General features: G+C 43.2%; 1 protein-coding gene across 3 annotated transcripts in view; it reads right to left on the reverse strand.

The window, feature by feature from the left end:
• Positions 1–13,078, reverse strand: part of PTPRG (protein tyrosine phosphatase receptor type G) — a 755,472-nt gene that overhangs the window by 67,037 nt on the left and 675,357 nt on the right. For 2 of the 3 annotated variants that reach the window (XM_065933358.1, XM_065933357.1), the window contains exon 14: positions 10,954–11,040. The exons of the other annotated variant lie outside the window; for it this stretch is intronic. In XM_065933358.1, the coding sequence (XP_065789430.1) occupies positions 10,954–11,040 (87 nt within the window). The remainder of the gene's footprint in view (positions 1–10,953; positions 11,041–13,078) is intronic. 3 annotated transcript variants of the gene reach the window in all.

Here is a 13,078-nt window from a genome sequence, read left to right on the forward strand (position 1 = left end):
AATTGCTTTATAGAATTTTGCTGTTTTCTGTCAAACCTCAACATGAACCAGCCAGAGAATACATACATCCCCTCCGATTTGAACCTCCCTCCCATCTCCCGCACCATCCCATCCATCTAGGTTGATACAGAGCCCCTGTTTGAGTCTCCTGAGCCGTGCAGCAAATTCCCATTGGCTATCTATTTTACATTCAATTTAGGAATTTTCAAAGTTCACCTTAGTTTTGGAGGGTCCTGAAGTCAGTCAGCCCCCCTCTCTCTCTCACACACACAAGAACATTCCCCACTGAAGTTTCAATCAAGTAGCAGTTATCACTCAGCAGCAAGGAGCTCTTTGCCTCGGGCAGCTTTTAAAATCCCATGTTGGGGAGTCCTGTTCCTGGTGATTCTAGCTGGGCAGGCCCAGGGTGGGGACACAGATCTGTGTCTTCTGCAAAAACTGTCCCCGAATTCGGGAGTGATTGTCTCTGGCGAAGGACCACTGCGAGAGAAAAAACGGTTCCCGAGAGTCTCCAGGACTAAGAAAGCCCTAAAGAAATAAAACAATCCTGGGTGGCGGGCACCTTTAAAATGCCCAGTGAAGACTCTAGAATTTAAAGGGTCCTGTATGAGAAAATGAAATAGGATTAAGAATTCAAGGATGTTAACACAAGCTCATCTCAAACACAGAAAGAAAAACTGTACTGCACATAACTTGAACAAAACCACGGAAAGTCTTCCTGCTTTGCTTCTGTGAGAACCTAAGTTCTCAGACATAGCATGGAATTCTCTAAGAGAGACCAAGTGTGCTGCCACTGTATGGAAAACAAGTTTCAGAGCACAGAAAAAAGTTAGATTTCTCAAATGAAAGTTGTTCCTCCTATAGCTACCTTTTAAGCCACCTTTGTGGCTTTATGGCTCTGCTTGTCTGCCAGCAAAATAAATTTTAGTTTCCATGAAGGAATTCCAGTTATAGATAGGAACTTGACTGTCAAGTAGTTCATGACGTTGTGATGTCCTCAATTGCAAGCGTCCTGCCACTTGAACAATGAAAACCAATCGAGTTAGAGGGCTTTCTAAAACCCATCCCTAGGAAGCAAGTACCACAATAAAGAGTTCCACCACACATTCACTGAATGCTCCCAGATGGATGTAAGGAAGAGGCATTCCAAGTTGGCAGGAGAGACTTTTCCTCAGTTCAACTCAAGTGGGAGCTGGATCAGAATGAAAATGAAACAGGAGATGTAAGTCTGTGGGTCCCACTTTCCTTGAGCCTCTCACAGAGTAAGCATTTCTCACCTTGGAGAGTCTGACACTCAAACGTATGCACATCTCATACAACACAGCCCCTGAATACAAGCCAACTGCCTCTATTTTTTGACCAAAGGTGGTCCACTCTGTGCATCTTACAGGAAGCTCTAAGTAGCTAAGTGGAAACAGGCTTTCTGTATTACTCTCCATTCATTCATTCTTTCTGAGAAAACCAGCATGGGCTCCTGGGTTTTAAGATGTATAAGCAAGCTTTGACTAGAAGTCAAGAGGATGGTGCCCTACATTTCTCTCCATGTGATCAGATGCACATGGATCCTGGATAGAAGCTCCTTGGTTTCAAGACCACACCCCACTACCTGGGGCCCAGAACCCATCCAGGGTCTGAAGGCCTCGTGGTAGGACTGGGTATGTATGTATGGATCAGCCGGGCTTTTAAAAACCCATAGATGTTTTCAGTTTACAGTCACAAACAATGGGTGTCAGATTGAAATTTCTAAAAACAATTTTCCAGTCTTTCAAATCAGGCAGATACTTTGCAGAGAGAGTTTTTCAGGAATCAAAAATCCTACTCTTGAGACAGCACAGCCTGTGTACCAAGGACATCTTCCCGTCAAGATGCAGCAGATATGGACTGAGATGCGAAAGCCATCAACGCCAGTCCCCAGAGCTCCCCATGGGAACGCGCATGCTGCCAGCACAGGACAGACTGGGGTGTTTAATTGGCCCTCTTGACAAATGAACCTCCCCCCCAACCCCACACACACACCCAGCTGCTCTGGTGGTGCCCAGTGTTAATAAACAGACTCCAGTTACAGAGGCTTCCTATTCAAACAAAACTACGGAGATAAGCAGGAACCCTCCAGGTTCTCCCTCCTGGCCTCGCATTTCTTTGCAAGAATCACCCAGAAGGACCAGTCTTCTGCAAAAGGCTTTCCTTTCTGCCCCTCCTGGTTTCCTGGGTACCTGCCCCAATAAGCCTCTCACACGTCCTCACAATTTCCTTACTCAGATCTCTTTCTGCCCCTCTAACAGGAAGCTCAGGATACTTTAGACACAAGATACGTTTCAAAAGCTAAGTGCTGACCTCCAGTCCAGGAAGACTCTACCTCGTAGCTGTCTGGAACTCCACTGCCGCTGATGGCAGACATCTGGATCTGCTTATACGAGACTTTCTGAAGCCTCTAGACACCTGGGTCAAATTGGACATCTCTTTGGTGAGCTTGAGACCCTGTTCTCATTCAGGGTCCTCGGCTTATGGTAACACTTCCCTCAGCGTCACTATAACTGATGGGGCATGGGTGACCACAGGACAATATGCAGACTCCTATGAAAACCTGGGATTATGGAAGTGAAAGTGAAAGTCACTCAGTCGTGTCTGACCCTTTGCAACCCCATGGACTGTACAGTCCATGGAATTCTCTAGGCCAGAATACTGGAGTGGATAGCCTATCCCTTCTCCAGGGGATCTTCCCGACCCAGGAATTAAACCAGGGTCTCCTGCACTGCGGACAGATTCTTTACCAACTGAGCTATCAGGGAAGCCCGGGATTATGAAACTACCAAATACTGATACACAGGGATAGGAACCAAGTCACTGTCTTCAAATTCACTTCAATGGCTCTGTAATCACATTGGACTGACAAGGAGTTTGTCCATGGTGTGCAGCTCAAAATGCTAATTGGAGGCTAGAACAGGCGAGTGGCTGAGCTGCTGCTGAATATTAATTAAGTAATCTTAACTGATCTGTATACTGCCCTCACCTAACGTCACGGTGGCATGCTTGCTAATAATCTCATTCATTCTCATGCCGTCAAGCACAGAAATCATGTTAATATTTACTTTTGCAAATGGAGCTGCTGTAGTAAACCGTGTGTGAATAAGAGCCACTTATAAATAGAAAGTGGGAGCACATTCATGTGCCTTCGAGGAAGATGATTGAGGGCTATGTGAAACAGACACAGATTGATTTATTATGGCAAAACATCTCAAGAAATCAAACCGACAAAGACAACAATAGAAGGGAAAGGCTGTGGGAGTTGATGGGCTTTTTCCTCAAAGAGGAGGGTCTCCTAGAAATAATTCAGGGGTCCCGCCTTGGAAAGCAGGCCCGTGTCAGTTCTCAGCTGAGACGCTTTCATGTGCAACCACTCACTCGTGTTAAGTTCCCTTTATTGCATCTGAAATCACTTGGTAAAACTCAGTTTATACTCAAGAGTATCTCTTCAGGAAGGCATCTTCCAGAAAAAAGGAATTCAGACCTGTGCTTCTTATTTGCATATTCTTTAAACCTTCAAAGGGACGTTGAGATCTGACAAATACTAATATCCTTGTGGGCAGAATCTAATGGCATAATTCACATGAGGGCGCTCCCAGGCATCCTAGGACAGATGACTGTCATACCCTGGATCAGTGGGGCTTGTCTGGTGTGAGGAGGAGATGATGGGAGAAAGGAAGAGAAAAGTGAACAAAATTGTTTTGGAAATGATGGGTGGGTGGGGTGACAGAGCAAACATATTAAATAAGGAGAAAATGTTTGGAAATAGTTTGGATCTCATGTGGATAGGAGAGATGTCCCATCCAACTCTGGTTAAAGCTGGAAGGGACAAGACTCTGACTTCTGCAATGAGAATTTTATTGGAGGATACAAACTGCCTGCAATTAACATCTTAGGAAGGTGGGAGAAAATTAACAAATAATATGCAGAGAAGCAGCAGCAAACTTCCAGGCTAGACATTAAGTTTGCCCCGAAACCCTTGCAGACACCCTCAAGTATTGGTAATGCTTTCCGGGAGATACGAGAGGAAAAGGTAATTTCATGAACCATATTTTGACAAAACCAGAACTTGAACAGGGCAATGTGTACATTCTAGCTGGTCTTAAGAAAGTGAGCACTCGACAGTCCTTGCCGTACTCCCAGCTGATACCCAGAAAGAGCGCCTCAAGTCCACTCCTGTTCGGTTAGTGTGCTGATCTGGATGTTCTCCATTTCTGAACTGAGGCTTCAGGAACTCTTCACCTTATCTTTTCCACTGTTGCAAGAGACTGACAGAACATCCCGCTGACTGGAAGTGTTAACAGGGACAGGACAGTCCAGCTTATTTCAGGCAGGAGCCAGTAAATGCAAATTCACATTTCATGTACTGCACGTATGACTGAGTATCTGTATCATAAAGTGGTCCGGTAAAAACCTTTGCCAAGTACTTATTTCATGAACATAGTGACTGAACTAAGTCCGTCAGGTTTTTGCTGTGAGAGCTATTTTAAGGATCGACTGAGGTGTTATGTGCCTCTCCACTAAACAGCCCCAGATTGTAGTACTTTTAAAATATTTGGGACCATCTGGGGGAAAAAAATGATTCAGACATCACACTATCAGTCAGGTTTCATTCCAAGTGATTTAAGAATTTCACATTAACATTTGAAGCCATAAAAGTACCTTAAAAAAAAAAAGTAACCTCGGTTGGGGGAAAGACTTTCTAATGAGAATTCAAAACTCAGAAAGCAAAAGAAGACTTTATGGATAAATCTGATTATATCAACATCAAAGAAGCAGCATAAACACAGTTAAAAGGCAATGTACAGGTTAGGAAAATACATTTGCAACCTGTACTGCTGACAAGAGATCTCTCTTGATTAGAAGATGACCAACAATGCAAAGAAAGAATGAGCAAAAGATCGACAATTTATAGTAAAAGAAATATAAGTGGCAGAGCCATAGGAAAGATATGTAACCTCACTGATAAAATACACTCAGAGACATTTTTCCTTTTCACCTGTGAAGTTAACAAAAATACCAAAATTTGACAGCATGCTGTGCTGGAGAAGCTGTGGGTAAACAGGCAGGCTCATGCATTGCTGGCAGAAGCCCGCCTTGCCCTGGGCAGGGCAAACGGGCACTAGCAAAGTCATGAAAGCATGTGGCTCAGAATACAAACAGTGTCTTGAATTTACACTAGAAACAGATCTATCAACTTACAAAAGAACATATCAAGTTATTCACCACACTACTGTCAGTCATAATAAGACTTGGAAGCAACCAAAATGACCGCCATGGGGGAACGGTGCAATAAATCACAACACAACTATACAAAAAAAAAACAAAAAACAAAAAAACATTGTGCTTCTGTAAAAAAAGAATGAGAACTACATGTGCATAGAGAAAAAAATCATGTGATGTGAAACAAAGGTTTCTGATAGCATATGTAGTATTCTGCTCTGTAAAAGGAGATAAGGGAATATACTGAGTAAATTCATATATATCCACACACACACACACACAACCATCTCTGAGAGCAATTAACTAGTACTAATGGTAACTATGAACAGTGTGAAAAGGTGAAAAGACAGGACACTGAAAGATGAACTCACCAGGTCAGTAGGTGCCGATATGATACTGGAGAAGAGTGGAGAAATAACTCCAGAAAAAATGAAGACATGGGAGCCAAAACAAAACCAACACCCAGTTGTGGATATGACAGGTGATAGAAGTAAGGTCCAATGCTGTAAAGAACAATCGCATAGGAAGCTGGAATGTTAGGTCAATGAATCAAGGTAAACTGGAAGTGGTCAAACAGAAGAGGGCAAGAGTGAACATTGACATTATAGGAATCAACAAACTAAAATGGACTGGAATGGGAGAGTTTAATTCAGATGACCTAGTTTAATTCTTGACCACAGATACTACTGTGGGCAAGAATCCCTTAGAAGAAACAGAGTAGCCCTCAAAGTCAACAAAAGAGTCCAAAATGCAGTACTTGAGTGCAATCTCAAAAACGACAGAATGATTTCTGTTCGTTTCCAAGGCCAACCATTCAATATCACAGGAATCCAAGTCTATGCCCCAATCAATAATGCTGAACAGTTCTATGACCTACAAGACCTTACAGAACTAACACCCAAAAAAGATGTCCTTTTCATCATAGGGGACTGGAATGCAAAAGTAGGAAGTCAAGAGATACCTGGAATAATAGTCAAGTTTGGCCTTGGAATACAAAATGAAGCAGAGCAAAGGCTAACAGTTTTGCGAAGAAAATGCACTAGTCATAGCAAACACACTCTTCCAATAACACAAGAGAAGACTGTGAACATGGTTATCACCAGATGGTCAAAACCCAAATCAGATTGATTATATTCTTTGTAGCCAAAGACAGAGAAGCTCTATACAGTCAGCAAGAACAAGTCTGGGAGCTGACTGTGGCTCAGATCATGAACTCCTTATTGCCTAATTCAGACTTAAATTGAAGAAAGTAGGCAAAACCACTAGACCATTCAGGTGTGACCTAAATCAAATTCCTTACGATTATACAGTGAAGTGACAAATAGATTCAAGGGATTAGATCTGATAGACAGAGTACCTGAAGAACTATGGATGGAGCTTCGTGACATTATATAGGAGGCAGTGATCAAGACCTCCCCCAGGAAAAAGAAATGCAAAAAGGCAAAGTGTCTGAGGTGGCCTTACAAATAGCTGAAAAAAGATAAGCTAAAGGCAAAGGAGAAAGTGAAAGATATACCCATATGAAAGCAGTGTTCCAAAGAATAGCAAGGAGAGATAAGAAAGCCTTCTTCAGTGATCAACGCAAAGAACAGAGGAAAACAATAGAATGGGAAAGACTAGAGATCTCTTCAAGAAAATTAGAGATACCAAGGGAACATTTCATGCAAAGATGGGCACAGTAAAGGACACAAATGGTATGACCTAACAGAAGCAGACAATATTAAAAAGAGGTGGCAAGAATACACAGAAGAACTATACAAAAAAGATCTTAATGACTCAGATAACCACGATGGTGTGATCACTCACCTAGAGCCAGACATCCTGGAATGCGAAGTCAAGTGGGCCTTAGGAAGCACCGTAACGAACAAAGTTAGTAAAGGTGATGGAATTTCAGTTGAGTTATTTCAAACCATAAGAGATGATGCTGTTAAAGTGCTACACTCAATATGCCAGCAAATTTGGAAAATTCAGTCATGGCCACAGGACTGGAAAAGGTCAGTCTTCACTCAAATCCCAAAGAAAGGCAATGCCAAACTACTGCACAAACTAATGTTCAAACTAGTCCAGAACTGTACTCATTTCACATGCTAGCAATGCAATGCTCAAAATTCCCCAAGCCAGGCTTCAACAGTATGTGAACCGAGAACTTCCAGATGTTCAATCTGGATTTAGAAAAGGCAGAGGAACCAGAGGTCAAATTGCCAACATCATAGAAAAAGCAAGAGTTCCAAATAAACATCTTCTTCTGCTTTATTGACTATGCGAAAGCCTTTGACTGTGTGGATCACAGCAAACTGTGGGAAATTCTTCAAGAGAGATGGGAATTCTGGACTACCTCACCTGCCTCCTGAGAAATTTGTATTCAGGTCAAGAAGCAACAGTTAGAAACAGACATGCAACAATGGACTCATTCTAAACTGGGAAAGGAATATGTCAAAGCTGTACATTGTCACTCTGCTTATTTAACTTATACGCAGAGTACATCATGCAAAATGCTGGACTGGATGAAGCACAAGCTGGAATCAAGATTGCCAGGAGAAATATCAATAACCTCAGATATGCAGATGACACCACCCTTATAGCAGAAAGTGAAGAGGATCTAAAGAGCCTCTTGATGAAAGTGAAAAAGGAGATGAAAAAGCTGAAAATAAGGTCATGGCATCCAGGCCCATCACTTCATGGCAAATAGAAGGGGAAACAATGGAAACAGTGAGAGACTATTTTCTTGGGTTTGAAAATGTCTGCAGATGGTGACTACAGCCATGAAATTAAAAGACACTTATTCCTTGGAAGAAAAGCTATGACCAATCCAGACAGCACATTAGAAAGCAGAGATGTTACTTTGCCGACAAAGGTTTGTGTAGTCAAAGCTATGGCTTTCCCAGTAGTCATGTACGGATGTGAGAGTTGGACCATAAAGAAAGCTGAGGGTCAAAGAATTGATGCTTTTGAACTGTGGTGTTGGAGAAGACTCTTGAGAGTCCCTCGTACTGCAAGGAGATCCAGCCAGTCAATCCTAAAGGAAATCAGTCCTGAATACTCATTGGAAGGACTGATGTTGAAGTTGAAGCATCAATATTTTGACCACCTGATGTGAAGAACTGACTCATTGGAAAAGACCCTGATGCTGGCAAAGATTGAAAGCAGGAGGAGAGGAGGATGACAGAAGATGGCATCACTGACTCGATGGACATGAGTTCAAGCAAGCTCCGGGAGTTGGTGATGGACAGGGAAGCCTGGCGTGCTGCAGTCCACTGGGTCACAAAGATTCGGACACGACTGAGCGACTAAACTGAATTGAATGGTTACTTGTCTACAACGGGGCAGGAAGCAGGTGGGTGTTGGGGTGAAGAGATAGTGATCCAAGTGTAAATATAATTTTTTATACCTATTCCAATTGGAATTCCAATTCCAATTGGAATACCTATTCCAAATTTAAACGTACAACTTGTTTGAGAAAGTAAATATTTGGATCTGATTTTTACTGCTTTTTCTTCTCCTTTCTGGAGGGTATCATCAACAACGACTTCTTACAGCCCTGGTCCTGCACTGGCTATCATGTCCACTCTGGGACTGCCCGGGGCCCTCTCACCCACAAAGGAGGAGGAGGAGTGTTAAGGCCAGTGAGGTTAGACAAAGGAGACAAGGTGGGAGCCAGAGGGGCCGATGGAAGGGCAGCTTCCTGCAGCAGCCTGGGAGAGAGAGAGTGTGGTGGGGTAGCCAGGAGGAGGGAGAGCAGAGACTTGCAGATCAGGTCAGCATGGGGCCCAGGTCTTCAGCAGGGAGTGGTTAGCACAGCACGTGGGGGTGTGAGAAGAGTCATCGCTCAGGACTCAGACCACAGAGGGCGCCGTCCCCACTGGGTCGCCTGAGCAGCGTGGCCCTAACAAATAACTTCTCAGAGCCTCGATCTCCTTGTCTTCCAATGGCGTAATAGATCTCACACAGTCAGCATTTTATACCTATTACATTTACTCCTCACAACAACTCCACGACAAGGAACCATCACAGACCCACTTTCTGGAGGAGTCCATTGAGGCTCAGAGAGCTTAGGTAAAGAACTCAAGGTCATAGAGTCACAAAAGAGGCAGAGCTGCAGTTAGAAGCTACTGCTCCCTGAGCCAAGGTCTGTCTTAGCTGCTACACTATTAAAAAAAAGTAAAGTCAAAACTATGATTCACAAGTAGGTGAATTCTATAAATACTTGCAGTTTCCCAAGATAGTCCTCGGGAAACTTCTAGACCTACATAAAACTGTTCTTCCCCCAAGCTTCTGGCACTTAGAGGTAGAGAAGATACCAGAGGGACTGAGTGCTTTATAACAAAAAAAAAAGCCTCTCTAACGAGCCCACTCGCTCATTCGGGGCCAAGTACAAAAATTAGAGCTAGTAACAGTCCACCTCGCTGTGGCATTATGTCTGGAAAGGACTTAGAAACTGGATGGGCATTTATCTTTGTGCCATTCACAAGGTAATGATGGCTTTTTAAAGTGTTAACAGTCAAAACTACATTATATTTTTAATGAGCTGGGCATGAAAGTTGGTCATTTAAGTGAGGTCCAAGGTCTTTCTCTTAAGACTAGACCTTTGAATCTAAAACTTATACAGAGGGGTTTCTATTTCAAGTTTTACTCTTGAAGTGCTGAAAATGGGATTCAAAATTAAAGACTTCAATAAGGAAAAAGAGATGATAGAAAGAATAATTGCATTACCAGTTAGCAGTTACTGTCTTTCCCTAAAAGCCCAAAATCGCACCGTTCAGGTTAAAAGAAGATAGATCATAGAATTTCTCATTAATCTTCCACAATTCTTATACTATACCTTCTTAGATCTCACAGTTATCCCCAATTATAGTGGGTACATAGCTACAATTTAATCTTATCATCTGTTTTACCCACACCAATGGAGACAAATAAGTTCATGCAAAAAGTCGAATATAAATTCAATAAACTGGTTCATTGAAAAGGAACAAGGGTCTACTCACAACGAAACATTGATTAGTGAATTATTCTAAGTGGCCATTTAATATTAAAGTATTAATTATCATCTTAAGTAGAGTTTGCCTAGATAAGCCTTACATAAAGTATCAAGGGCTTACGTGTGGTGATTAAGATTACATAACCCTGACTTCTAAAGGTTTATTATAAATCTCTCCAGGACAATCATTTTTTCAAGTACTCAAGTCATCAGAAACTCTTGTATTTATTTTAATTTTAGCCTTCTTATGGAAAAAAACATGCTGTAACCCCATTTATTTCTCTGTTTTCTTCCGGCGCTTCTTCTTTAACTCATTGACAAATTTAGGTTTCTACAAGATACCTTTCACTCATAAGGCTAAATGCATGCATAAAGTGGTTTTAAAGCTCTCAAACATGCAAACATCTGAAATTTCAGAAAGAAAAGGGATGCAAGAGACATACAAACACATAAACATAGACCATCCCCATCCTAGAAATAAAAAACATCCCCCTCTAACGGCAAAATCAGGCAAAGCAAGCACACACGGGACATACTGGCATCGCTACCCGCTGCCCGCCAGCCGCGCTGGTGTTTGCAAGCCATCCTTTTGGGAGCTGGGGTAGAACAGGTGAGTTTCAGCGCTGCGCTGTCTGGAAGGCTTGACTCCCCATGGCAACAGAACAAAAATCCGGCAAGCCAGTCCCGGCCAAAGAGATCCCCTCCCCACCTTCAGCTTGACTGCCCCTCACCTGCTCCCCTTCTCTCCTCTCTCCCCAGAAGAAGGCACTTCACGGAAACGTCTGGGAAAGCCCTTGGACTTTATTTTGTTACACCCTCTAAATGGACAAAAAACAGAAGAGAACAGGTGTAGAAGACAGTACTTTCAATCGGCCACCCCTCCCTCCCATCTCACAGACCAACCCCACCACTGGGCCTCGCTGGGGGCATGCTCCAAAGAGAAGGGTTTACCCACAAAGATAACTGGGCTTCTTAAGGTTTTTCACAACTGAGGTTAGACATGCAAACAGGGAAATTCTGCTCTTAAAAAGCTGTCTTTAAGATACTAGCAATCTGTTATCACCCCCAGTGTGATCAGAAGGTAAGGATACCACCGACCCAATAACGGCTTCTGATGAGCCTCCCACCTTTGACAAACTCCTCTGGCAGATAGGATGGCTTAAAACACCACTGGGATAAACACAGCTTGGCAGGAACAGGTTGGGCGCCATTTGAATGAACCTCAGTTCCGCCACAAATTTCTCTGAAACTGGTGCTGTGAGACTGGTCTGGGGCTTGGTCTTTTCCCCGTGCAAATCTCTCATCTCTGGAAAGACACTTTGATTCACAATACAGGGGGTGGAATCACACGAGGGCACCTCAGATACAGGGGTTGGGGTAGCAGTGGGCAAGTGACTGCAGCACACTAGGTCTGACATTTAATTTCCTCTTAACACTTAAATAAGCAGAGCACTGGAGGTTTGGCTCTAGTATTTGAAAAGATGCACTGTGGTCAAAAAGTCACCCTGAGAAATGTCGCTTTAATTATATGTAACCCCCAAACCACCTAGGCTACAGGATTTCACATCGAAAGGATTTTCTATTCTTTCTCAACTCCATTAATAGAACAGTAAAGACTAACAAGGATATGGAAACATTCTCCTTTTTGGAGGTTCTTCTTAATCTCATGCAGAACTCTGCATTCAGGACGTGATTTCAAAGAACATTTGTGAACTTCTGATTGTCTTGGAGGCTTCCTGCTCCTCGGAATGGACTTTCGCTAATGCATAACTGTTAGTTTTTTTCTCCCCATCAATATAAGGTTTCCTTTATGTTGATAATTAATAGCCTCAATGGTGGGTAAAAGAGCTTGGTGCCGAAATGAAATGAGGGATAAGTCAAAACTTGGGAAAATGATTAAAAAGCAGTGGAGGGGGGAGGGTGCTATAATTCAGAACTCCTTGTCTCCCTCTATTGAGCACACTGGGGAACTGCAACAAATGTCCTCAAAACCTCTCTCTCACACACAGCGCGGCTACCAACATTAATCCCGGGGAATCACGAGGGTGTTGGGAGTGTTTTTGCAAATTTTCATAAGAACTTGAAATTTGCAGCTTCCTAAAATATTTAGACTTCTTCTCAACCCTTAGCCCTACTCTGAATTCTGCCAGACTCACTCTTTCAGGAATTTTGGAGCTGAGCCGGCTATCTCCGCAGTTTCTCCTCACACACAATCGCAGGCGCTTCAAACTCCCACCCTGTAAACTGACAACACTCCGCTGAGAAGCAAATGCTAAAAACTAATATCCCGAATAATCGAGGGGGGCTACCTGAGAAACCCAACAAGACAGACCTCATCAACCCTGGGAGGGAGGACTCTTCATTCTGAGAAATCCAAAGAAAGGCACCGGTGATGCTGCCGACACTGATTATGTCTAGGAGCTTCCCTTTCCTGCAAAGCCAGCGTGGCTGAAAAATGTATCCATTCACTTCTTCACAGACTCAGTCCTGTCTCTTAAGTATCACAGTGCATAAATGGCAATCTTTAGTGGTGAGTTTCTCTCTGCTTTTGTCTAAGTGACTACGTGTTCCCTGGTTCCAAGAGCTTCGGCTGGCATCTCAGGGCCAACTCCACAGCAGGGGGGCTGGTTACTATAACAACGGATGGGTCTCCTGAATTCTGAAAGGGTCCTGAGTAGCCACTTGGGAAACAGTTATTGAGCAAAAAGTTGCCCGGGATCTGCCACGTGACCCAGATTCCCCTGCACACAGCTGTCCAGAGAAAAGAAAAGAAAAAAAAAGCAGGTAGCCATCTTCAGGAACAGCTGGGGTCTCTAAAGTCTCCCCACCCCCACGGTCTTTTAGCATCTCAGAGCA

Source organism: Muntiacus reevesi, chromosome 4 (assembly GCF_963930625.1).
Source record: "Muntiacus reevesi chromosome 4, mMunRee1.1, whole genome shotgun sequence".
In the NCBI taxonomy this organism is placed as follows: domain Eukaryota; kingdom Metazoa; phylum Chordata; class Mammalia; order Artiodactyla; family Cervidae; genus Muntiacus; species Muntiacus reevesi.